The sequence below is a fragment of the Coregonus clupeaformis genome, unplaced genomic scaffold (assembly GCF_020615455.1).
Source record: "Coregonus clupeaformis isolate EN_2021a unplaced genomic scaffold, ASM2061545v1 scaf0292, whole genome shotgun sequence".
Classification (NCBI taxonomy): Eukaryota; Metazoa; Chordata; class Actinopteri; order Salmoniformes; family Salmonidae; genus Coregonus; species Coregonus clupeaformis.
Genome location: NW_025533747.1, coordinates 127,501 through 155,000, shown reverse-complemented (window position 1 = coordinate 155,000; position 27,500 = coordinate 127,501). Strand labels below are relative to the sequence as shown.

General features: G+C 45.8%; 3 protein-coding genes and 1 non-coding gene across 6 annotated transcripts in view; 2 read left to right on the top strand and 2 right to left on the bottom strand.

The window, feature by feature from the left end:
- The window catches only part of LOC121562144 (WD repeat-containing protein 19-like), an 11,613-nt gene extending 6,423 nt beyond the window's left edge, over window positions 1–5,190 (bottom strand). The window contains exon 1 of one of the 2 annotated variants that reach the window (XM_045214645.1): window positions 5,022–5,190. The gene's annotated coding sequence lies outside the window, so the exon portion shown is untranslated. The remainder of the gene's footprint in view (window positions 1–5,021) is intronic. The other variant, XM_045214644.1, reaches the window with a different exon arrangement.
- Window positions 5,191–6,066: 876 nt separating this feature from the next.
- On the top strand, window positions 6,067–6,137 carry trnag-gcc. Its single transcript has one exon. It is a non-coding gene; the product is annotated as a tRNA-Gly (tRNA).
- Window positions 6,138–7,916: 1,779 nt separating this feature from the next.
- rpl9 (ribosomal protein L9) lies at window positions 7,917–23,261 on the bottom strand. The gene is made up of 8 exons (XM_041875705.2): window positions 23,245–23,261; window positions 22,496–22,542; window positions 21,976–22,091; window positions 19,930–20,025; window positions 19,069–19,201; window positions 15,785–15,865; window positions 12,933–13,041; window positions 7,917–8,103 (listed from the first exon to the last, which is right to left on the bottom strand). The coding sequence occupies exons 2-7, from the start codon at window positions 22,539–22,541 to the stop codon at window positions 12,935–12,937; spliced, it is 579 nt and encodes a 192-aa protein (XP_041731639.1). The 5' UTR covers window position 22,542; window positions 23,245–23,261; the 3' UTR covers window positions 7,917–8,103; window positions 12,933–12,934.
- A 105-nt stretch (window positions 23,262–23,366) lies between these two features.
- lias (lipoic acid synthetase) overlaps window positions 23,367–27,500 on the top strand; it is a 13,426-nt gene continuing 9,292 nt past the window's right edge. For both annotated transcript variants that reach the window (XM_045214641.1, XM_045214642.1), the window contains exons 1-4: window positions 23,367–23,649; window positions 23,990–24,171; window positions 26,403–26,496; window positions 26,599–26,679. In XM_045214641.1, coding sequence (XP_045070576.1) covers window positions 23,566–23,649; window positions 23,990–24,171; window positions 26,403–26,496; window positions 26,599–26,679 — 441 coding nt within the window. In that variant the 5' untranslated portion in view covers window positions 23,367–23,565. The remainder of the gene's footprint in view (window positions 23,650–23,989; window positions 24,172–26,402; window positions 26,497–26,598; window positions 26,680–27,500) is intronic.

Below are 27,500 nucleotides of genomic sequence, written 5' to 3'. Positions count from 1 at the left end.
GCATGTGCTGACCAACTGGCAAGTGTCTTCACCGACATTTTCAACATGTCCCTGACTGAGTCTGTAATACCAATATGTTTCAAGCAGACCACCATAGTCCCCGTGCCCAAGGACACTAAGATAACCTGCCTAAATGACTACCGACCCGTAGCACTGACGTCTGTAGCCATGAAGTGCTTTGAAAGGCTGGTCATGGGTCACATCAACACCATTATCCCAGAAACCCTAGACCCACTCCAATTTGCATACCGCCCCAACAGATCCACAGATGATGCAATCTCTATTGCACTCCACACTGCCCTTTCCCACCTGGACAAGAGGAACACCTACGTGAGAATGCTATTCATTGACTACAGCTCAGCGTTCAACACCATAGTGCCCTCAAAGCTCATCACTAAGCTAAGGATCATGGGACTAAACACCTCCCTCTGCAACTGGATCCTGGACTTCCTGACGGGCCGCCCCCAGGTGGTAAGGGTAGGTAACAACACATCTGCCACGCTGATCCTCAACACGGGGGCCCCTTAGGGGTGCGTGCTCAGTCCCCTCCTGTACTCCCTGTTCACCCATGACTGCATGGCCAGGCACGACTCCAACACCATCATTAAGTTTGCCGACGACACAACAGTGGTAGGCCTGATCACCAACAACGATGAGACAGCCTATAGGGAGGAGGTCAGAGACCTGGCCATGTGGTGCCAGGATAACAACCTCTCCCTCAACGTGACCAAGACAAAGGAGATGATTGTGGACTACAGGAAAGAAAAGAGGACTGAGCACGCCCCCATTCTCATCGACGGGCTGTAGTGGAACAGGTTGAGAGCTTCAAATTCCTTGGTGTCCACATCACCAACAAACTATCATGGTCCAAACACACCAAGACAGTCGTGAAGAGGGCATGACAAAGCCTATTTCCCCTCAGGAGACTGAAAAGATTTGGCATGGATCCTCAAAATGTTCTACACCTACACCATCGAGAGCATCCTGACTGGTTGCATCACCGCCTGGTATGGCAACTGCTCGGCCTCCGACCGCAAGGCACTACAGAGGGTAGTGCGTACGGCCCAGTACATCACTGGGGCCAAGCTTCCTGCCATCCAGGACCTCTATACCAGCGGTGTCAGAGGAAGGCCCTCAAAATTGTCAAAGACTCCATCCACCCTAGTCATAGACTGTTCTCTCTGCTACCGCACGGCAAGCGCTAGCGGAGCACCATGGCTAGGTCCAAAAGGCTTCTCAACAGCTTCTACCCCCAAGCCATAAGACTCCTGAACAGCTAATCATGGCTACCCGGACTATTTGCACTGCCCCCCCACCCCCACCCCATATTTTTATGCTGCTGCTACTTTGTTAATTATTTATGCATAGTCACTTTAACTCTACCCACATGTACATATTACCTCAACTACCTCAATTAGCCGGTGCCCCTGCACATTGACTCTGCACCGGTACCCCCCTGTATATAGCCTCCCTACTGTTATTTTATTTTATTTCTGCTCTTTTTTTCTCAACACTTTTTTGTTGTTGTTTTATTTTACTTTTTTATAAAAAAATAAATGCATTGTTGGTTAAGGGCTGTAAGTAAGCATTTCACGGTAATGTCTACACCTGTTGTATTTGGCGCATGTGGCAAATAAAATGTGATTTGATTTGATTTGACAATGAGCACTTGTTGTCTCTCAAATATATTGTTACAGTTGTTGGTTAGCTAGCTAGTGAATTTTAGCCATATTAGCATAGACGTGATATCAGTCAAAACACCTCAAAACAAGACATGGTATCAAGAACAAGATAAAACTAGTTGAAACGAGCCACCTATGATTCCCTACATGGCAGCTTCTTGTCATTGTTGCTAGTCATCTGGCCATCCAGAATCACAACAACATACTGACTTCTGCCCCATTGAAGCGTGCGCATCGTTTTCGTGACGTTGTCAGCTAATCCATCTATTTTGTTGTTATCCGTTCTTCCCTCTAACACTTCTTGTAGTATGTTTACCTGCTTCGATCCCTGTGGTTAACTTATTTGCATTTATTATGGATCTCCATTAGGTTCCTTATAAAATTTTAAAAACATAACAATACATTCATAACAGATTTCACAACACACTAAGTGTGTGCCCTCAGGCCCCTACTTACAACACAAAATCCATGTGTACATGTGTGTATAGTGCGTATGTTATCATGTGTGTGTTGTACCAACAACAATGAGACAGCCAACAGGGAGGAGATGAGGGCTCTCGGAGTGTGGTGTTAGGAAAATAACCTCTCACTGAACGTAAAAAACAAACAAGGAAATTATCGTGGACTTCAGGAAACAGCAGAGGGAGTAGCCCCCTATCCACATTGACGGGACAGCAGTGGAGAAGGTGGCAAGTTTTAAGTTCCTCTGCGTACATATCACTGACAAACTAAAATGGTCCACCCACACAGACAGTGTCGTGAAGAAGGCGCAACAGCATCTCTTCAACCGCAGGAGGCTGAATACATGTGGTCTGTCACCTAAAACCATCAAAAACGTTTACAGATGCACAATTGAGAGCATCCTGTCGGGCTGTATCACCGCCTGGTACGGCAACTGCATCGCCCACAACCGCGGGGCTCTTCAGAGGGTGGTGCGGTCTGCCAAACGCATTACCGGGGGCAAACTACCTGCCCTCCAGGACACCTACAGCACCCGATGTCACAGGAAGGCCAAAAAGATCATCAAGGACAACTACCACCCGAGCCACTGCCTGTTCACCCCGCTATCATCCAGAAGGCGAAGTCAGTACAGGTGCATCAAAGCTGGGACCGAGACTGAAAAACAGCTTCTATCTCAAGGCCATCAGACTGTTAAACAGCCATCACTAGCACAGAGAGGATACTGCCTACATACAGACTTGAAAATCACTGGCCACTTTAATAAATGGAACACTAGTCACTTTAATAATGCCACTTTAATTATGTTTACATATTTTGCATTACCCATCTCATATGTATATACTGTATTCTTTACTATCTTAATAATGTTTACATATTTGCATTACGCATCTCATATGTATATACTGTATTCTATACTATCTATTGCATCTTAGCCTATGCCACTCTGATAATGACATTGCTCATCCATATATTTATATATTCTTATTCCATTCCTTTACTTAGATTTGTGTGTATTAGGTTTTTGTTGTGGAACTGTTAGATATTACTTGCTAGATATTGCTGCACTGTCAGAACTAGAAACACAAGCATGTTGCTACACTAACAACTGCTAACCATGTGTATGTGACCAATACATTTGATGTGTCTGTGCCTATGTTTGTGTTGCTTCACAGTCCCTGCTGTTCCATAAGGTGTATTTTTATCTGTTTTTTAAAATCTGATTCTACTGCTTGCATCAGTTACCTGATGGGGAATAGAGTTCCATGTAGTCATGGCTCTATGTAGTACTGTGCGCCTCCCATAGTATTTTCTGGACTTGGGGACTGTGAAGAGACCTCTGGTGGCATGTCTTGTGGGGTATGCATGGGTGTCTGTAGCTCAGTTGGTAGAGCATGGCGCTTGCAACGCCAGGGTTGTGAGTTCGTTTCCCACGGGGGGCCAGTATGAAAATGTATGCACTCACTAACAGTAAGTCGCTCTGGATAAGAGCGTCTGCTAAATGACTAAAATGTGTCTGAGCTGTGTGCTAGTTGTTTAAACAGACAGCTCTGTGCTTTTAACATGTCTCACAAATACAAGTAGTGATGAAGTCAATCTCTCCTCCACTTTGAGCCAGGAGAAATTGATATGCATATTATTCATGTTTGCTCTCTGTGTACATCCAAGCGCCAGCCGTGCTGCCCTGTTCTGAGCCAATTGCAATTTTCCCTCTTTGTGGCACCTGACCACACGACTGAACAGTAGTCCAGGTGCGACAAAACTAGAGCCTGTAGGACCTGCCTTGTTGATAGTGCTGTTAAGAAGGTAGAGCAGCGCTTTATTATGGACAGACTTGGTCAATCAGGAAGTCACGTTGCGTTTTCATATATTATTTTTTAGGTAGCTACATCATGATTTAAAGATGCACTATGCAGAAATCGCTCTGCCATTTCCTGGTTGCTAAAATTCGAATAGTTCCCCTCATTTCAGTTTATGTGACAAAACAAGCAAGTGTAGTTTAGAGAATCAGTGTACCATCTAAACCGCTGTGAAACATATTTTCCATAAGCAAACATATTGTATTTTCAGCTGTTTTAAAGCTGGTGTACAAAACCGAAAGTAAAATACGCAAAAACGAAACATATTTTACCATTGACAATGGCTGCAAATCAACTGCAATCATTTCTGTAATCAGCACTGTGATTTTCTCACTCTGTCCCTTATCACACCGATGCCAGCAATGGGTGCACCTGTACTGCCAATGTAGCTCAATTCCACCTTGCAAAGTTTACATTTCATCACCTTCTCATTTAACTTCTCAAAGTAGCCTATTGTCATACAGAAATTCGCTGCTGTCGCTTCCCTTTCTCACTCTGCCATTTTCCCAACTGTTAACGATGATGACGTGCGGAGCACTTTATATCCGTGGCAAATAATTTCAAAGATGCAGATCTCTTACTTAACAGCATTGTTGCATTAGGTATTTGTTTAATTAAACCTTTTCCATTTAGGATGATGATCGGGGCCTGTTAGTGGTAGTTTTTTGATAACTGCATTGTAATTTAAATTTTGTAAAATACATTTAAAAACGTTTTTCTGTTAGAGATTTTTTTCAATGTTTAAATGTTCACACCCCTAATTCACACCCCTGAGTCAATACATGTTAGAATCACCTCTGGCAGCGATTACAGCTGTGAGTATTTCTGGGGAAGTCTCTAAGAGCTTTGCACACCTGGATTGTACAATATTTGCATTATTCTTAAAAAAATTATTCAAGCTCCATCAAGTTGGTTGTTGATCATCGCTAATCATAGAATGACATAGAATCCCTATTTATTCAATAGGATCTCTCTGGGCCTAGTTGTAAAGATTTGTTATTTAACTTTTAAAATGTATTACCTTTTTATTGTGGCATCAACACAACCAGTCATGATGTTATCATCAGATTGTCAATCACTTCAAAGGACTCCTTTACTAGGCTACCCGTGCATGTTCATCCACTCACAACATACAGTATTTCCAGCCTCCAAACAGTGGTGAATGGAAAGAGACATCTGTTACACAAAACACCAAAACGTGTAATGATTAGGCCACTGTTGTACCCGCGTGTCTCTGTGTTGGCAAACAGTCAGTGTTTTCGTCTAACCACATCACATTTTGGAGAGTAGGTACCACCCGTTTTCAAGTCCATTCGCTCACTTTTCATGCCTCTGACATGCGGTAATGATAAAAAGTGGTGTAATAGCCTACAGATTTCTTGACATTTAGTTTTAATTATTGTGATAGGCTCATGTTTTACCGGTACGGCATACCCCCACTATTTATTTTGCGGGACACTGTACTGAACCGTAGGAGCTTACTTCCACCCCTGGCTGTAACACAACAGAATGTAGAAAAGTAAATGGGGTGTGAATACTTTCTGAAGGCACTGTACCTCAGCGTATAATTACAACTCATCACATGCAAAATAATTAGGTGGTCAGTTTGATAAAAAACCATTGGATACAAAGTGACTGGGGCTAGTCGCAAATGTATCTATCTGTTGTTTTGTTTGGGTTGAGCATTTTATGATTGAACATTTAGTAGAAATTGCATGATTAGAAAGCTACATTATTTTCTATAGCGCAGTCTGCTGGTCATGGATGCAGTGACAATAGTTTTGTGGGGAAGTTATTTTGGCCTCCCAAGTTTAGGCTATTTCTCATTTTTACATTTTTGTTATTTAGCATACGCTCTTATCCAGAGCGACACCTAGTGGTCATACTATTGATGTATTTTTGTATTTATTGAATTCTAATCTTTCTCATGACGTTTACAGCTGTCCAATTGAGATGCAAATGATGAGTGCCGTATTACATGTATTCTTACCAAAAAAAACTACTTCCATGCATAAATGACTGTTGTATAAAACTATTTATAGACGTATGTTTTTATGTAGAGATAAGCATTGGTGGTTCAGTGGTAGAATTCTCGCCTGCCACGCGGGAGGCCCGGGTTCGATTCCCGGCCAATGCATGATTTCTTTTTGTTCCTGTACCCAAGAAGGCAAAGGTTACTTACCTAAATGACTATCGCCCTGTAGCACTCATCTCTGTCATGAAGTGCTTTGAGAGACGAGTCAAGGATCATATCACCTCTACCTTGCCTGTCACCCTAGACCCACTTCAATTTGCTTACCGTCCCAATAGATCCACAGACGATGCAATCGCCATCACACTGCACTATCCCATCTGGACATTTTAGTCATTTAGCAGACGCTCTTATCCAGAGCGATTTACAGTTGAGCGAGTGCATACATTTTTAATATCGGTACATTGAGACGCCCATGTAGATATCTCTAGCTTATTAAACAGACCGATTTCTATGGAGATGTCTTTATGCTAATTAGACTTCCACGGTTGCCGCGGAAACGGATTCAATGACAGTACAATATTAGTACCATTTTAAATAACTGACGACAGACTTTTCTCCTAAAAGTCCACTGAGTGGCGCAGACACCATTCAAATTGCGTGCAGACTCGTTACAATTTCAGCTTTAAAGCACAAAGTCAATTTGTCCGTCTGTGACCAAGAGAAAATGCTTGTTTCAATTCTATGAAATTACTTAGTATTTTTTTAAATGTTGAAAGCTCTAAATCCAGCTGAGAATATCACAGCGAGATGAAACCACAACTTTTGGACTCGCTATACCCCTGAAACTCAACTCTGAACCTCAAAGCCAGTTCCACTGGTTTTTTTGTTGTCATTGTTCCCCTTTAATCAGGTACTGATTTAGACCAGGGACACCAGGTGTGTGCAATTCATTATCAGGTAGAACAGAAAACCAGCAGGCTCCGGACCTGGTAGAGTAAAGCCAATTAATGCTTGATCCGAAATGTGGTCCGGAGGGTGTGACGCAATCGCGGAGCCTCTGGAGGCTTGCGGAGTCCAAATCGAGCTCCATATTGCATCGCTGTGTGCCTCCCAAATCTTATAACAATGTGGAGGGCTCCTTATAGCTCTGTAAAGCTCCGCATTGACATGATTGGTTGACAAGAGGAATACCTGTGTAAGAATGCCGTTCATTGTCTATAGCTCAGCATTCAACACCATAGTACCCTCCAAGCTCATCATCAAGCTCGAAGACCCTGGGTCTGAACCCCGCCCTGTGCAACTGGGTCCTGGACTTCCTGACGGGCCGCCCCCCAGGTGGTGAAGGTAGGAAACATCTTCACTTGCATGCAAGCGTTACACGGGCTTGCTCCTACCCATCTCTCCGCTTCGGTCCTGCCGTACATACCTACACGTACGCTACAGGTCACAAGACGCAGGCCTCCTTATTGGCCCTAGAGTTTCTAAGCAAACAGCTGGAGGCAGGGCTTTCTCCTATAGAGCGCCATTTTTAATGGAATGGTCTGCCTATCCATGTGAGAGACGCAGACTCGGTCTCACCCTTTCTGTATGGGCTGCATCTCAATCAAGCGCATCCGCCTTTGAACGTTCTAGATGGTGGGGACTGGTCTGAAAGTAACCCGGTACCCCCCCCCCCCAAAAAAAGGGGTTAAATGTGTAATTAAAAAAATAATATCCAGAGCCTTCTTATTTCTTCTAGATATTGGGCAGACAATCTTATTACCCCCCCCCAAAAAAATACAGAATGCCATTTGTGTTATTCAACGTGTTTCTATGGGCTATAGAAGTAAAGGCCAAATTAAATTAGTTTCAAATAATTTTATCGATTTTTTTTTAATTAGTTGATACCAGCTTGGTTATTAAAACTACATGAACCATCCCATAAGAACCACAGAGACAGGATGTGGGTGTCATTGAAAAAGGGGAGGGATTTTTATTGGTCAATAGTGAGTTCCAGAGATGTAGATGATCTGCCTCAGTTATTCGTCCGTCTGTTCCACCACAGTGGTCTTCTCACTGACGTAGATCCCATCCAGGAACTTCCTGATGTCCTTCTTCTTGACCGTGGTGGCTTGTTGGATCAGAGCGGCTGGAAGAGAGGGATGGAGGGAGAGAGAGAACAAGAGGAAAGCGAGAGAGAGAGAGAACAAGAGGAGAGAGAGAGAACAAGAGGAGAGAGAGAGAACAAGAGGAGAGAGAGAGAACAAGAGGAGAGAGAGAGAACAAGAGGAGCGAGAGAGAGAGAACAAGAGGAGCGAGAGAGAGAGAACAAGAGGAGCGAGAGAGAGAGAGAACAAGAGGAGCGAGAGAGAGAGAGAGAACAAGAGGAGCGAGAGAGAGAGATAACAAGAGGAGCGAGAGAGAGAGAACAAGAGGAGCGAGAGAGAGAACAAGAGGAGCGAGAGAGAGAACAAGAGGAGCGAGAGAGAACAAGAGGAGAGAGAGAGAACAACTGTTAGACGAGTAAAAGGATGCACGGGTCATTTAGGGGTAGTTTAGTTCAAACTAAAGGGCTCTAATATGTACCTCAAAGTGCACCATAACGTAGGTTACAGGGTTATCATTTCTCTAACGTCGGTTAAAGCTTTGCATGCATTCCGTGTTATAAAGATTCTAGCATAAAAAATAAAATAAAAGGTTTTAAAAGTGCAACATTAAAACATGCATTGATTGACATGGGGGGGGGTTTACATCAAGATGCTAAACATGACCTTGCTGTTAATGGTTCCCTATTAGCTAACAGGGAGATGCCACCCTACTCCCTATACTAAACATGACCTGGCTGTTAATGGTTCTCTATTAGCTAACAGGGAGATGCCACCCTACTCCCTATACTAAACATGACCTGGCTGTTAATGGTTCCCTATTAGCTAACAGGGAGATGCCACCCTACTCCCTATACTAAACATGACCTGGCTGTTAATGGTTCCCTATTAGCTAACAGGGAGATGCCACCCCTACTCCCTATACTAAACATGACCTGGCTGTTAATGGTTCCCTATTAGCTAACAGGGAGATGCCACCCTACTCCCTATACTAAACATGACCTGGCTGTTAATGGTTCCCTATTAGCTAACAGGGAGATGCCACCCTACTCCCTATACTAAACATGACCTTGCTGTTAATGGTTCCCTATTAGCTAACAGGAGATGCCACCCTACTCCCTATACTAAACATGACCTGGCTGTTAATGGTTCCCTATTAGCTAACAGGGAGATGCCACCCTACTCCCTATACTAAACATGACCTGGCTGTTAATGGTTCTCTATTAGCTAACAGGGAGATGCCACCCTACTCCCTATACTAAACATGACCTGGCTGTTAATGGTTCTCTATTAGCTAACAGGGAGATGCCACCCTACTCCCTATACTAAACATGACCTGGCTGTTAATGGTTCCCTATTAGCTAACAGGGAGATGCCCCCCTACTCCCTATACTAAACATGACCTGGCTGTTAATGGTTCCCTATTAGCTAACAGGGAGATGCCACCCTACTCCCTATACTAAACATGACCTGGCTGTTAATGGTTCTCTATTAGCTAACAGGGAGATGCCCCCCTACTCCCTATACTAAACATGACCTGGCTGTTAATGGTTCCCTATTAGCTAACAGGGAGATGCCACCCTACTCCCTATACTAAACATGACCTGGCTGTTAATGGTTCTCTATTAGCTAACAGGAGATGCCACCCTACTCCCTATACTAAACACGACCTGGCTGTTAATGGTTCTCTATTAGCTAACAGGGAGATGCCACCCTACTCCCTATACTAAACATGACCTGGCTGTTAATGGTTCCCTATTAGCTAACAGGGAGATGCCCCCCTACTCCCTATACTAAACATGACCTGGCTGTTAATGGTTCTCTATTAGCTAACAGGGAGATGCCACCCTACTCCCTATACTAAACATGACCTGGCTGTTAATGGTTCCCTATTAGCTAACAGGGAGATGCCCCCTACTCCCTATACTAAACATGACCTGGCTGTTAATGGTTCTCTATTAGCTAACAGGGAGATGCCACCCTACTCCCTATACTAAACATGACCTGGCTGTTAATGGTTCCCTATTAGCTAACAGGGAGATGCCACCCTACTCCCTATACTAAACATGACCTGGCTGTTAATGGTTCTCTATTAGCTAACAGGGAGATGCCACCCTACTCCCTATACTAAACATGACCTGGCTGTTAATGGTTCCCTATTAGCTAACAGGGAGATGCCACCCTACTCCCTATACTAAACATGACCTGGCTGTTAATGGTTCTCTATTAGCTAACAGGGAGATGCCACCCTACTCCCTATACTAAACATGACCTGGCTGTTAATGGTTCTCTATTAGCTAACAGGAGATGCCACCCTACTCCCTATACTAAACATGACCTGGCTGTTAATGGTTCCCTATTAGCTAACAGGGAGATGCCACCCTACTCCCTATACTAAACATGACCTGGCTGTTAATGGTTCCCTATTAGCTAACAGGGAGATGCCACCCCTACTCCCTATACTAAACATGACCTGGCTGTTAATGGTTCCCTATTAGCTAACAGGGAGATGCCACCCTACTCCCTATACTAAACATGACCTGGCTGTTAATGGTTCCCTATTAGCTAACAGGGAGATGCCACCCTACTCCCTATACTAAACATGACCTTGCTGTTAATGGTTCCCTATTAGCTAACAGGGAGATGCCACCCTACTCCCTATACTAAACATGACCTGGCTGTTAATGGTTCCCTATTAGCTAACAGGGAGATGCCACCCTACTCCCTATACTAAACATGACCTGGCTGTTAATGGTTCTCTATTAGCTAACAGGGAGATGCCACCCTACTCCCTATACTAAACATGACCTGGCTGTTAATGGTTCTCTATTAGCTAACAGGGAGATGCCACCCTACTCCCTATACTAAACATGACCTGGCTGTTAATGGTTCCCTATTAGCTAACAGGGAGATGCCCCCCTACTCCCTATACTAAACATGACCTGGCTGTTAATGGTTCCCTATTAGCTAACAGGGAGATGCCACCCTACTCCCTATACTAAACATGACCTGGCTGTTAATGGTTCTCTATTAGCTAACAGGGAGATGCCCCCCTACTCCCTATACTAAACATGACCTGGCTGTTAATGGTTCCCTATTAGCTAACAGGGAGATGCCACCCTACTCCCTATACTAAACATGACCTGGCTGTTAATGGTTCTCTATTAGCTAACAGGGAGATGCCACCCTACTCCCTATACTAAACATGACCTGGCTGTTAATGGTTCTCTATTAGCTAACAGGGAGATGCCACCCTACTCCCTATACTAAACATGACCTGGCTGTTAATGGTTCCCTATTAGCTAACAGGGAGATGCCCCCTACTCCCTATACTAAACATGACCTGGCTGTTAATGGTTCTCTATTAGCTAACAGGGAGATGCCACCCTACTCCCTATACTAAACATGACCTGGCTGTTAATGGTTCCCTATTAGCTAACAGGGAGATGCCCCCTACTCCCTATACTAAACATGACCTGGCTGTTAATGGTTCTCTATTAGCTAACAGGGAGATGCCACCCTACTCCCTATACTAAACATGACCTGGCTGTTAATGGTTCCCTATTAGCTAACAGGGAGATGCCACCCTACTCCCTATACTAAACATGACCTGGCTGTTAATGGTTCTCTATTAGCTAACAGGGAGATGCCACCCTACTCCCTATACTAAACATGACCTGGCTGTTAATGGTTCCCTATTAGCTAACAGGGAGATGCCACCCTACTCCCTATACTAAACATGACCTGGCTGTTAATGGTTCCCTATTAGCTAACAGGGAGATGCCACCCTACTCCCTATACTAAACATGACCTGGCTGTTAATGGTTCTCTATTAGCTAACAGGGGAGATGCCACCCTACTCCCTATACTAAACATGACCTGGCTGTTAATGGTTCTCTATTAGCTAACAGGGAGATGCCACCCTACTCCCTATACTAAACATGACCTGGCTGTTAATGGTTCTCTATTAGCTAACAGGGAGATGCCACCCTACTCCCTATACTAAACATGACCTGGCTGTTAATGGTTCCCTATTAGCTAACAGGGAGATGCCACCCTACTCCCTATACTAAACATGACCTGGCTGTTAATGGTTCTCTATTAGCTAACAGGGAGATGCCACCCTACTCCCTATACTAAACATGACCTGGCTGTTAATGGTTCCCTATTAGCTAACAGGGAGATGCCACCCTACTCCCTATACTAAACATGACCTGGCTGTTAATGGTTCCCTATTAGCTAACAGGGAGATGCCACCCTACTCCCTATACTAAACATGACCTGGCTGTTAATGGTTCCCTATTAGCTAACAGGGAGATGCCACCCTACTCCCTATACTAAACATGACCTGGCTGTTAATGGTTCCCTATTAGCTAACAGGGAGATGCCACCCTACTCCCTATCTAGTGCTCTGGTATTGACCAATGGGGCTGTGGGAGTGCACCACATAGGGAACAGGGTGGCCATGTGGGATGCATGCTGTGACTAAAACCAGCCTGCTTTGCACAATTGGAATCAGGGACGGAGACAGACAACCCTTTGAGATGAGAAATTATGAAAGAGAATGAAAGAGAAAAAAACATGGACTTTCCCCCCCCCCCACCACCCACGGTGAACGACAGAGCGCGAACGACCCTCATGGCACCCTCACCCTACATAGTACACTACCAACCCCATAGGGTTCTGGTCTAAAGTAGTGCACTATACAGGGGATTAGGGTGCTATTGGGCCACAGTCAGAGTTTAGCAACAAAAAACACAAAGCGGACGTAAGGTGGACAGAGACGAGGGGCTCCCCCTGGTGGCGTGGGGGAGTCATAGCACTGTGCTGAGCGACAGACTGACAGAGAGACTCGGTGGTAGTTAGTTCAAACCTCTAATCCTCCTTCTGGACGACCGTGCCCTTCTCAGACACATAGATACCGTCCAAGAACTTTCTGATATCCTTGTTTTTGACTGTGGTGGCTTGCTGGATGAGAGCGGCTGGAAGAGAGGAGAGAGAGAGAGAGGCTGGGGTGGTGAGCAGCATGACACAGCTTGGGAGGGTCACACAGGGGTCAAGGGGCACAGGTCAATATATAGGCAAGCAGTTAGGAGAGGGAGAGGAGGACAAGGAGAAGGGGAGAAAGAGAGGAGAGGGAGAGAGGGGAGGAGAAAGAGATAGGAGAGCTGAAAAAGGAGGTTGAGGAAGGGAGCAGAATATAAAGGAGGGGGCAGGAAGAAAGGAGTTGAGGAAGAGAGAAGGGAGGTTAGGGGACAGACAGCATCACTACCACTCTGGATTGACAGTCTGGTTATAGTATGAGGAGAGACCATACAGTTTAGAATCACAACATTCTAGAATCACAGTCGGAACATTCTAGAACCACAGTCGGAACATTCTAGAACCACAGTCGGAACATTCTAGAATCACAGTCGGAACATTCTAGAACCACAGTCGGAACATTCTTGAACCACAGTCGGAACATTCTAGAACCACAGTCGGAACATTCTAGAATCACACGGTGATGTTGTAAGACGTAAAGTAGAGGGAGAAGCAAAGGGAAGAGAGGCATAACAGATCTATTCTAGAACACACACACTAGGTCCTCAGACTGGAGAGGACAGAGGGTACATTCTAGGTGGAATACACAGGGACAGGTCTAGGGGTGGATAGTGTCTGGGGTGTGTGATGGGATTAAGAGACTGACGCATGTTTGGAAACCAACTGCTATGGACCGGAGCACTAAACGTAGTGGGCAAATGGCTGACAGCAGGGAGGGGCGAATGGCTTCATCCACAGGGAGGGGCGCTGTACATAACCGGGTTCATCCCACAGGGAGGGGCGCTGAACATAACCGGGTTCATCCCACAGGGAGGGGCGCTGAACATAACCGGGTTCATCCCACAGGGAGGGGCGCTGAACATAACCGTGTTCATCCACAGGGAGGGGCGCTGAACATAACCGTGTTCATCCCACAGGGAGGGGCGCTGAACATAACCGGGTTCATCCACAGGGAGGGGCGCTGAACATAACCGTGTTCATCCACAGGGAGGGGCGCTGAACATAACCGGGTTCATCCCACAGGGAGGGGCGCTGAACATAACCGGGTTCATCCCACAGGGAGGGGCGCTGAACATAACCGTGTTCCTCCACAGGGAGGGGCGCTGAACATAACCGTGTTCCTCCACAGGGAGGGAGGGGCGCTGAACATAACCGTGTTCCTCCACAGGGAGGGAGGGGCGCTGAACATAACCGTGTTCCTCCACAGGGAGGGGCGCTGAACATAACCGTGTTCCTCCACAGGGAGGGGCGCTGAACATAACCGTGTTCCTCCACAGGGAGGGGCGCTGAACATAACCGTGTTCATCCACAGGGAGGGGCGCTGAACATAACCGTGCGCAGCCCCGAAATGGGAACTCAACTACGCAGGATACCCATATCGCGTAACTAATTGTGTTCCTGCGATGCACACTTGGGCAAGGAGAGGAATCAGTTGACATGGGGGATTGGAGTTACAACCTTGAGGTTGTGCCTAGATCCTGGAGTGAAAGAGAGCAGTGCAGTGTCATGATGGAGAGATCAGAGAGAAATAATGAAAAGAGAGGAGCGATGTATGGACCCAGAGGAGTGGTGTAGTGATGTATGGACCCGAGGAGTGGTGTAGTGATGTATGGACCCTGAGGAGCGGTGTAGCGATGTATGGACCCTGAGGAGTGGTGTAGTGATGTATGGACCCTGAGGAGTGGTGTAGCGATGTATGGACCCTGAGGAGCGGTGTAGCGATGTATGGACCCTGAGGAGTGGTGTAGCGATGTATGGACCCTGAGGAGTGGTGTAGCGATGTATGGACCCTGAGGAGTGGTGGAGCGATGTATGGACCCAGAGGAGTGGTGGAGCGATGTATGGACCCAGAGGAGCGGTGTAGCGATGTATGGACCCTGAGGAGTGGTGTAGCGATGTATGGACCCTGAGGAGTGGTGTAGCGATGTATGGACCCTGAGGAGTGGTGTAGCGATGTATGGACCTTGAGGAGTGGTGTAGCGATGTATGGACCCTGAGGAGTGGTGTAGCGATGTATGGACCCTGAGGAGTGGTGTAGCGATGTATGGACCCTGAGGAGTGGTGTAGCGATGTATGGACCCTGAGGAGTGGTGTAGCGATGTATGGACCCTGAGGAGTGGTGTAGCGATGTATGGACCCTGAGGAGTGGTGTAGCGATGTATGGACCCTGAGGAGTGGTGTAGCGATGTATGGACCCTGAGGAGTGGTGTAGCGATGTATGGACCTTGAGGAGTGGTGTAGCGATGTATGGACCCTGAGGAGTGGTGTAGCGATGTATGGACCCTGAGGAGCGGTGTAGCGATGTATGGACCCTGAGGAGCGGTGTAGAGATGTATGGACCCTGAGGAGCGGTGTAGCGATGTATGGACCCAGAGGAGCGGTGTAGCGATGTATGGACCCTGAGGAGCGGTGTAGCGATGTATGGACCCTGAGGAGTGGTGTAGCGATGTATGGACCCTGAGGAGTGGTGTAGCGATGTATGGACCCTGAGGAGTGGTGTAGCGATGTATGGACCCTGAGGAGTGGTGTAGCGATGTATGGACCCTGAGGAGTGGTGTAGCGATGTATGGACCCAGAGGAGCGGTGTAGCGATGTATGGACCCTGAGGAGTGGTGTAGCGATGTATGGACCCTGAGGAGTGGTGTAGCGATGTATGGACCCCTGCAGTGCGTGTAGCCTCACCAGAGTTAGACACCAGCTCAATATCGTTCCCCTCCAGAATCAACTCGTCCTTCTGGGCTGCAGACACGGCGCAGGACACACCTGAGGGAGGGAGGAGACAAGAGGGATGGTAAGGAGGAGGAGACCGTCAGCCGGGCATCTCTGCATTGGAATCACCCTGAAGTCAGAGCATTGCCAAGCTCTGGGGCTCTACAGACGATTCCTTTACTGAACCAACAGAACCAGGAGAGAACTACGTCTTTACAGATCCACATCAGTAGAGATACAGAACCAGGAGAGCTCCATCTTAACAATAACAACATGAAGTAAAACTTGTGTTTCAAACAATTGAGTAGCCCGTTCTCAAAATGCATACTGCCGCCAGCTCGTTGCAAAGTGGCGTGACGCGCTGAAGCCTGCCTACCGGTCGTCTATATGAACACTTGACCGGCCAATGGGAAGTGAGCGTTAAATACTGGTAGTATATGCTTGACTGGCCAATGGGAAGTGAGCGTTAAATACTGGTAGTATATGCTTGACTGGCCAATGGGAAGTGAGCGTTAATTACTGGTAGTATATGCTTGACTGGCCAATGGGAAGTGAGCGTTAAATACTGGTAGTATATGCTTGACTGGCCAATGGGAAGTGAGCGTTAAATACTGGTAGTATATGCTTGACTGGCCAATGGGAAGTGAGCGTTAAATACTGGTAGTATATGCTTGACCGGCCAATGGGAAGTGAGCGTTAAATACTGGTAGTATATGCTTGACTGGCCAATGGGAAGTGTGCGTTAATTACTGGCAGTATATGCTTGACTGGCCAATGGGAAGTGAGCGTTAATTACTGGTAGTATATGCTTGACTGGCCAATGGGAAGTGAGCGTTAATTACTGGTAGTATATGCTTGACTGGCCAATGGGAAGTGAGCGTTAATTACTGGCTGAACAATCAGTAGCAGCTCTTCAAATCGTGGCCATCAAAACTGTTTAACACACGACTGCATATGAAAGCACATTTCAAGTTTTAAATGTCACAGCAAAATGCATTTCTTGCAGCTCTAAACCCAATAATGCAATAACAATGAAATACTAAAAATAACATCAGGTAGAACAAAAACACACAATAAATAAAAATAACACAAGTAAAAAGATATATATATATACACACACATACGGTCAGTTCCAATACCATATTAACAATGTGCAGGGATACTGGAGTGATGGAGGTAGATATGTATAGGGGTCAGGTGACTATGTTTTTGTTTTTTAGTCATTTAGCAGACGCTCTTATCCAGAGCGACTTACAGGAGCAATTAGGGTTAAGTGCCTTGCTCAAGGGCACATCGGCAGATTTTTCACCTAGTCGGCTCGGGGATTAGAACCAGCGACCTTTCAGTTACTGGCACTACGCTCTTAACCACTAAGCTACCTGCCGCCCCAGGTATATACAGGGTCAGTTCCAGTACCATATTAACAATGTGCAGGGATACTGGAGGGATGGAGGTAGATATGTATAGGGGTCAGGTGACTATATACAGGGTCAGTTCCATAACCATATTAACAATGTGCAGGGATACTGGAGTGATGGAGGTAGATATGTATAGGGGTCAGGTGACTATATACAGGGTCAGTTCCATAACCATATTAACAATGTGCAGGGATACTGGAGTGATGGAGGTAGATATGGCATCAGGATATATGATAAACAGAGTAGCAGCAGCGTATATGATTGTATGGGAGTGTGTGTAGTCTGTATAAATGTGTATGCATGTTATATGTGTCCGTGTGTAGAGCCCTGTCAGTGTGCATGGAGGCAGTGCAAAACTAAAATACAAGGGTCAACTCAGATAGTCCTGGAGCCATTCTGTTAGCTATTTATCAGTCTTATGGCTTGGGGAAAGAAGCTGTTCAGGAGCCTGTTGGTGCCAGACTTGATGCACCGGTACCGCTTGCCATGCGGAAGCAGAGAGAACAGTCTATAGCTTGGGTGGTTGGAGTCTTTAACGATTTTCTGAGCCTTCCTACCACGGATGGCAGGGCGCTCTGCCCAGAGTGATGTACTGGGCTGTCCGCACCACCCTCTGTAGCGCCGTGCGATCCAGGGCGGTGCTGTTGCCATACCAGGCAGTAATGCGGCTAGTCATGACGCTCTCGATGGTGCAGCTGTAGAACTTTTGAGGATCTGAGGGCCCATGCCAAACCTTTTCAACTTCCCGAGGGGGAAGAGGCGCTGTCTTGCCTTCTTCACGACGGGGCGCGTGTGAGTGGACCATTTTATGTCTTTGGACACCGAGGAACTTGAAGCTCTCGACCCACTACACTGAAGCCCAGTCGATGCTCGCCCCGTTTCCTGCAGTCCGGGATCAGCTCCTTGGTCTTAATGACGTTGAGGGAGAGGTTGTTGTCCCGGCAACACACCGCCAGGTCTCTGACCTCCTCCCTGTAGGCTGTCTCATCGTCGCCGGTGATGAGTCCTACCACCATCGTGTCGTCTGCAAACTTGATGGGTGTTGGAGTCGTGCGTGGCCACGCAGTTGTGGGTGAACAGGGAGTACAGGAGGGGGGGGCTAAGCACACAACCCTGTGGGGCCCCCGTGTTGAGGGTCAGCGTGGTGGAGGTGTTGTTGCCTACCCTCACCACCTGGGGGCGGCCCGTCAGGAAGTCCAGGATCCAGTTGCACAGGGAGGTGTTCAGACCCAGAGTCCTAAGCTTGGTGACGACGGGTGTTGAACACTTGAGCTGTAGTCAATGAACAGAACACTCACATAGGCATTCCCTCTTACCTAGGTGGGTGAGGGCAGTGCGGAGAGAGCGATTGAGATTGCGTCGTCTGTGGATCCGTTGGGGGCCTTATGCAAATCGGCACGGGGTCTAGGGAGTCTGGGATGATGGGAGTTGATGTGTGCCGTAACCAGCCTTTCAGAGCATGATTGTGATAACAGATTTCACTCCATCAGCAACTAAAGAGCAGTTTGAGGAGCCTCGCACGCCGTCTGACAGATGTTCCTCTCAAAGACTCTTTATGATAAACATTACGACTGAAGAAAATACACGCGCCAATTTTAATTCCACTAAATTACGCAAATGAACTTATAGACCGATAAGCATGACCCAGTCAAATTATTTCCATCAGTCAAGAGGCTAAAAAGCATTACTTTGCAATGTGATTTCTCTCTTCTCCCAGACAATTGGCCCCGGGCGGCAGTTTTATCTACCGGCTTTTCATTTTAAAAATGGTCAAAAGCCGATTATTACAGGCTAACGGAAACCCTGACTAAACACAGCCCCGCCCCGTCTCAGACTCACCCTGTCTCATGCGGACGCGGCGAATGTACTTCTCCCCCAGAAAGTTCCTGATCTCCACCAGAGCGCCACTCTCTTGCATCACAACGTTGATGGGGAAATGGGCATACACCGAGCGCATCTTGTAACGGAAACCCTGAAGAATCGAGAGAGAGAGAGAGAGAGGGTTATACACAGAGCGCATCTTATAACAGAAACCCTGAAGACAGGAGAGAGCGTTCTAGGGTCGACAAAGGGGGTCACACGCAAACGAAGATGACGCAAATGATCTGCTCGTACGAAACAGCTTTGGGATGGAAATGTGCATCTAATATACGCCAGGACCATACTACCACCAGCCACTTCACTTCCTAGTAGTATTCGTCTTGTGCCAGGTAGCTTAGTGGGTAAGAGCGTTGTGCCAGTAACCGAAAGGTCGCTGGTTCTAATCCCCGAGCCAACTAGGTGAAAAATCTGTCGATGTGCCCTTGAGCAAGGCACTTAACCCTAATTGCTCATGTAAGTCGCTCTGGATAAGAGCGTCTGCTAAATGACTAAAAATGTAAATGTCTGATATAGCAACAAGCAGCCAGGGCGGTCAAACAGCGGTGACAACACACACGCTGAAACACAGACTAGGGGTTGCAATATTTTCCGGGAACTTTCAAGAAATTCCCTGGGTTTTCCAGAAATGCTAGGTTGGACGCCGGATTTCCTTCTTGTTCCCTCCTGATTCCGGGAATCCTCCAATCCAGGATTTCAGGAAAACCAGGGAATTTATTGAAAGTTCCTGGAATTGGGCTAACCTAACTGAAACACACTTAAGAGACACACACACAGTGGGTCTAACCAACCGCCGGCGCTGACAGACGGGTCAACACTCACCATGGTGACTCCCTTAATCATGTTCTGGACGTGACTGCAGATGGTTCTGACCGTAGCCAGCTCCTTCCTGTTGCCCCACCATTTATCCACACGCAGCTGGAACACAGAGAGAGGAGAGATACAATTTAGTTCACTACACCCCCAGAACTATCAGTTAGGAACCCTTCACTACACCCCCAGAACTATCAGTTAGGAACCCTTCACTACACCACCCAGAACTATCAGTTAGGAACCCTTCACTACACCACCAGAACTATCAGTTAGGAACCCTTCACTACACCACCCAGAACTATCAGTTAAGAACCCTTCACTACACCCCCAGAACTATCAGTTAAGAACCCTTCACTACACCCCCCAGAACTATCAGTTAGGAACCCTTCACTACACCCCCAGAACTATCAGTTAGGAACCCTTCACTACACCCCCAGAACTATCAGTTAGGAACCCTTCACTACACCCCCAGAACTATCAGTTAGGAACCCTTCACTACACCCCCAGAACTATCAGTTAGGAACCCTTCACTACACCCCCAGAACTATCAGTTAGGAACCCTTCACTACACCCCCAGAACTATCAGTTAGGAACCCTTCACTACACCACCCAGAACTATCAGTTAGGAACCCTTCACTACACCCCCAGAACTATCAGTTAGGAACCCTTCACTACACCCCCAGAACTATCAGTTAGGAACCCTTCACTACACCCCCCAGAACTATCAGTTAGGAACCCTTCACTACACCCCCCAGAACTATCAGTTAGGAACCCTTCACTACACCCCCAGAACTATCAGTTAGGAACCCTTCACTACACCCCCAGAACTATCAGTTAGGAACCCTTCACTACACCACCCAGAACTATCAGTTAGGAACCCTTCACTACACCACCAGAACTATCAGTTAGGAACCCTTCACTACACCCCCAGAACTATCAGTTAGGAACCCTTCACTACACCCCCAGAACTATCAGTTAGGAACCCTTCACTACACCCCCAGAACTATCAGTTAGGAACCCTTCACTACACCCCCAGAACTATCAGTTAGGAACCCTTCACTACACCCCCAGAACTATCAGTTAGGAACCCTTCACTACACCCCCAGAACTATCAGTTAGGAACCCTTCACTACACCCCCAGAACTATCAGTTAGGAACCCTTCACTACACCCCCAGAACTATCAGTTAGGAACCCTTCACTACACCCCCAGAACTATCAGTTAGGAACCCTTCACTACACCCCCAGAACTATCAGTTAGGAACCCTTCACTACACCCCCAGAACTATCAGTTAGGAACCCTTCACTACACCCCCAGAACTATCAGTTAGGAACCCTTCACTACACCCCCAGAACTATCAGTTAGGAACCCTTCACTACACCCCCAGAACTATCAGTTAGGAACCCTTCACTACACCCCCAGAACTATCAGTTAGGAACCCTTCACTACACCCCCAGAACTATCAGTTAGGAACCCTTCACTACACCCCCAGAACAATCAGTTAGGAACCCTTCACTACACCACCAGAACTATCAGTTAGGAACCCTTCACTACACCCCCAGAACTATCAGTTAGGAACCCTTCACTACACCCCCAGAACTATCCGTTAGGAACCCTTCACTACACCAATCAGTTCTATAGGATGCAGTTTATTTCACCAAACCAGCTTTTTACATTTTAGTCATTTTAGCAGACGCTCTTAACCAGAGCAATTAGGGTTGCTAACGGGCACAGACAGATTTTTCACCTAGTCGGCTCGGGGATTAGAACCAGCGACCTTTCGGTTACCGGCACAACGCTCTTAACCACTAAGCATCACCACAAATAGTTACTAAGTGCAGTTCACTCCAGAAAGAGAGCAACGGTATGATCAGGACTCTACATTGTTTTAAAAGTATTTGGTAGCATGAAATTTAGAAGCACCAGAAAATAATAATATGTTCTAAATGATTTGAGATACAGCCTATATTGGGCCTATATGAATTGATGAGTACAGTGCATTAAAGCATTTCTATACCTCTTATTTCTATAGGCATTTCTATATACGTCTCCATACCTTTTTGTGGGTCTTGCCCAGCAGGCTGAGTTCCAGGTTGATGTGGTTGAACTCCCTACGGAGAACCCCCCGGGGACCCTTGACGATCACAGTCCGCCCCTTCAACCTCACCTCGACTGGGGCACGGCAGAGACAACAGGAGTTAGACAGACACACAGGCACCAGCAACACTGAACCAGTAACTAGCTAGACAATCTTAACCATGTCACTACAATATATGCCATTAAATAAAAAAAGACTATAGTCAGGCTAAAATGCTGGATTGATGGAGACAGGCTCCAGCGATAACTCTGAGGTTGCCAGCCAGAGACCGACTACAGTAAATTACCATTCCATTACCAACATAATGGATTTAAGTTAGTTTAGTCCTTTTCTGGGGGCTGAACCAATAACTTACTATACAAGACAGGTAAACATTTCACTCTGGTCTGGTTAAAAACGGAATCGTTTATTGATAGATCCACGGTTATCAAGATGTTGGATGGGTTCGGTTTTTAAACAAGTAGATAGCGGAGCTTACCACCGTCGGGGATATCCACAGTCTGGTTACTGAGAATGGTCTTCATTCTGGGGGGTAGACAGATAGTAAAATTAGGTGGAGTTGGCGATTGCAATACAAAATGTTTGCCAACTAACGTTACCTAGAGGACTGGGGATTTCAGGACAAGTTTAACTACTTTAGTTAGCTAACTAGCAATATCACGAGTGTGTGCTGCACTGCTGTCATATTCAGTTAGCTCGTTGTTGACAAAATGCCATAGAATACGGTATTAGGTACATACAGTCGCCTGTCCAAATGAAACCGTAGAGTATTAAAACGTTAATAAACGCACAAGGCGACGTTAGCAGCTAGCTAACTAGAACAGACAGGCATGCAACTAGCCAGTCAGATAGCGAGTCATGACCACTATCCCCATGGCGAACAACTTGTATAGACTAGACATTTAAATGAAACGGGTCTGAAATATTGCGACCATGTCATACGAGACAAAACGTTACATTGCTACACACATCGAGCATTATTCACGTTGCCCTGGCTACTAAAATGACGGATATGAAGGCATGGGGATTGCGGCCTTGGATAGGGGTCGGTGGCAAAACAAACTATATATAGTCATATGGACGGGTTTTGGGAGGAAATAACAAATGCGTAAGTTCAACATACATATAGCAAATTCGTAATGGTGAAAAAATTACGCGTTTTAGATATCGAGGAACATAGATGGAGTTTGATTTTCTGCGACAGAAAAGTCTTCCACCATTTCTTACCTCGCCGGTAGTAGAGGAAAGGAGGACGGAAGGACGTCAGCACGTGATTGTAGTCTTCGTACGTGCTGACACCATCACGCTGCTTCACGTTTATCAGACGTAACCAAACAATTAATGAGCAAAATATTGCGATACATTATACTTATTTTCTCCCGAGAAAGAACATCGTTTTTTTAGAATAAATGTGGATATAAAAGGTTCGAGATCAATTTATTAATTAAGTGACGGACGAAATACAATTTTTTATTCCAGGCCTAAGTAATCGCTCCCAGAGAAACGTTGTCAATGACAGACGCTAGCTGACGTTAGTAGGGTAAAGTCATGGCTTTGGTCAAACAAAGTTGTTTTATTGCGGGTCGTTTCTCCAGCAACCACCTGTGGCTAAGTCCCAAATGCAACCCACATGTAAGTACATCTACTGGAACCAGACTGCAACCATATCACTGAAATGGCTCCTTTTGTTTCCAATGTTTATACTAGTTAGCTAAGCATGGCTAATGCTAACATAACTAGGTCGCTAACTGATTAGGTCCTCCTTGGCCTTGGGTTACTTAGTTAGAAGAGGCATCATGCGTAGTTAGCTAATACGATTTGTTTATCCAAGCAGATACGAAGTAGTAGCTTACTAGCTAGAAAAGTTATCTTGTGCTTGATGTCACACATTTCTTGTTGACATTCGACTCCGTTTGTCCGAGCGATAACGACTGTCCTCATTGTTGATAATTCCTATCCGGTCCGTGGGTAGGTGTACGCCGCCAGCGGACTGACCACAGCCGCCAGGTCATCCCAGGCACAGACACAGAAGGACCGCAAGAAGGAGCTGGCCGATGACGGGCCCGACCTCCAAGACTTTATATCTGGGGAGTTGTCTGAGAAGAACAACTGGGAGGAGTACAGGGGTAACCTGAAGAGACAGAAGGGAGAGAGGTGGGGAATATAGGTTCCTTAATATATAGTTATAAATATATAGTTGAAGTCGGAAGTTTACATACACCTTAACCTAATACATTTAAACTCAGTTTTTCACAATTCCTGACATTTAATCCTAATAAAAATTCCCCGTCTTAGGTCAGTTAGGATCAACACTTTATTTTAAGAATGTGAAATGTCAGAATAATAGTAGAGAGAATGATTTATTTCAGCTTTTATTTCTTTCATCACATTCCCAGTGGGTCAGACGTTTACATACACTCAATTAGTATTTGGTAGCATTGCCTTTAAATTGTTTAACTTGGGTCAAACGTTTTGGGTAGCCTTCCACAAGCTTCCCACAATAAGTTGGGTGAATTTTGGCCCATTCCTCCTGACAGAGCTGGTGTAACTGAGTCAGGTATGTTGGCCTCCTTGCTCACACACACTTTTTCAGTTCTGCCCACAAATGTTCTATAGGATTGAGGTCAGGGCTTTGTGATGGCCACTCCAATACCTTGACTTTGTTGTCCTTAAGCCATTTTGCAACAACTTTGGAAGTATGCTTGGGGTCATTGTCCATTTGGAAGACCCATTTGCGACCAAGCTTTAACTTCCTGACTGATGTCTTGAGATGTTGCTTCAATATATCCACATAATTTTCCTTCCTCATGATGCCATCTATTTTGTGAAGTGCACCAATCCCTCCTGCAGCAAAGTACCCCCACAGCATGATGCTGCCACCCCCGTGCTTCACGGTTGGGATGGTGTTCTTAGGCTTGCAAGCCACCCCCTTTTTCCTCCAAACATAACGATGGTCATTATGGCCAAACAGTTCTATTTTTGTTTCATCAGACCAGAGGACATTTCTCCAAAAAGTACGATCTTTGTCCCCATGTGTAGTTGCAAACTGTAGTCTGGCTTTTTTTATGGCAGTTTTGGAGCAGTGGCTTCTTCCTTGCTGAGCTGCCTTTCAGGTTATGTCAATATAGGACTCGTTTTACTGTGGATATAGATACTTTTGTACCTGTTTCCTCCAGCATCTTCACAAGGTCCTTTGCTGTTGTTCTGGGATTGATTTGCACTTTTCGCACCAAAGTACGTTCATCTCTACGAGACAGAACGTGTCTCCTTCCTGAGCGGTATGACGGCTGCGTGGTCCCATGGTGTTTATACTTGCGTACTATTGTTTGTACAGATGAACGTGGTACCTTCAGGCATTTGGAAATGGCTCCCAAGGATGAACCAGACTTGTGGAGGTCTACAATTTTTTTTCTGCGGTCTTGTATGATTTCTTTTGATTTTCCCATGATGTCAAGCAAAGAGGCAGTGAGTTTGAAGGTAGGCCTTGAAATACATCCACAGGTACACCTCCAATTGACTCGAATGATATCAATTAGCCTATCAGAAGCTTCTAAAGCCATGACATCCATTTTCTGGAATTTTCCAAGCTGTTTAAAGGCACAGTCAACTTAGTGTATGTAAACTTCTGACCCACTGGAATTGTGATACAGTGAATTATAAGTGAAATAATCTGTCTGTAAACAATTGTTGGAAAAATTACTTGTGTCACGCACAAAGTAGATGTCCTAACCGACTTGCCAAAACTATAGTTTGTTAACAAGAAATGTGTAGAGTGATCGAAAAAAACGAGTTTTAACGACTCCAAACTAAGTGTATGTAAACTTCCAACTTCAACTGTAGATATGTACGTTGCTTCCTAAATTGTGCACTACTTTTGACTCTGGTCCAGATATCGGGAATAGGGGGTCATTTGGGACTGTGGATCTGATTGCCTAGTTAGCTAGCAAAGGTAGTCTTGTTTGGTTACCAGTCCTACTAACTTAAAATCAGGTTAAGCTTGAATAAGTATCTTTAAATGTGTTGGGCTGTCTCCATCAAGGCTTATCCTGTTTGAACGAGGGTCAAAAGATCAGCTTTCTGATCAGCTCAGTCATGATGTAATATACAGCCAGCCGTACCTCACCTGGTTCACAGTGTGACTGTGATTGGACCCAAAGCTTTCATCTATTCATGACTGTCAATACCTTGAACTCACTCCTCACCAGCAAAATTAGGCATTTCCGAGACAGTAGATTGAACACAGGGGGCTGCAATATTCCCCCTAATTCCCAGAAATCCTGGTTGGAACCGTAAACCCAGTAAAAAGAAAACCAGTCTAGTCAGTTGAACACAGGACCATGTAAATTTCACTAACTAATGTATGCGTGACTGTTGTGTTGTGATAGGCTGAGACTTCCCCCCTGGCTGAAAACAGAGATTCCTATTGGCAAGAACTACAACAAGCTGAAGAACACACTGAGAGACCTCAACCTGCACACTGTGAGTTGTTGTTCTTTGTGTGTGTGTGTGTGTCATGCAAACCAAATCATAACTAGAGGAGCTATTCAAGTGTTTTTGGTTATAGTGTTGTCGTGTGTCTAGGTGTGTGAGGAGGCCAGGTGTCCTAACATCGGTGAGTGTTGGGGAGGAGGAGAGCACGGTACGGCTACAGCCACTATCATGGTGAGAATACTACTCAGTGCCTTCGGGAAAGTATTCAGACCCCTTGACTTTTTCCACATTTTCTTACGTTACAGCCTTATTCTAAAATGGATTAAATTGTTTTTTTCCCCTCATCAATCTACACACAATAACCCATAATGACAAAGCAAAAACAGTTGTTGTTTTTTTAGCAATTTTATTATTATTTTCTAATAAAAAATTTTTATATAACATTTACATAAGTATTCAGACCCTTTACTCAGTACTTTGTTGAAGCACCTTTGGCAGCGATTGCAGCCTTAAATCTTCTTGGGTATGACGCTACAAGGTTGGCACACCTGTATTTGGGGAGTTTCTCCCATTCTTCTCTGCAGATCCCTTCAAGCTCTGTCAGGTTGGATGGGGAGCGTTGCTGCACAGCTATTTTCAGGTCTCTCCAGAGATGTTCGATCAGGTTCAAGTCCAGGCTCTGGCTGGGCCACTCAAGGACATTCAGAGACTTGTCCTGCGTTGTCTTGGCTGTGTGCTTAGGGTCGTTGTCCTGTTGGAAGGTGAACCTTTGTTCGCCCCAGTCTGAGATCCTGAGTGCTCTGGAGCAGGTTTTCATCAAGGATCTCCCTGTACTTTGCTCCGTTCATCTTTGCCTCGATCCTAACTAGTCTCCCAGTCCCTGCCGCTGAAAAACATCCCCACAGCATGATGCTGCCACCACCATGCTTCACCGTAGGGATGGTGCCAGGTTTCCTCCAGACGTGACGCTTGGCATTCAGGCCAAAGAGTTCAATCTTGGTTTCATCAGACCAGAGAATCTTGTTTCTCATGGTCTGAGAGACTTTAGATGA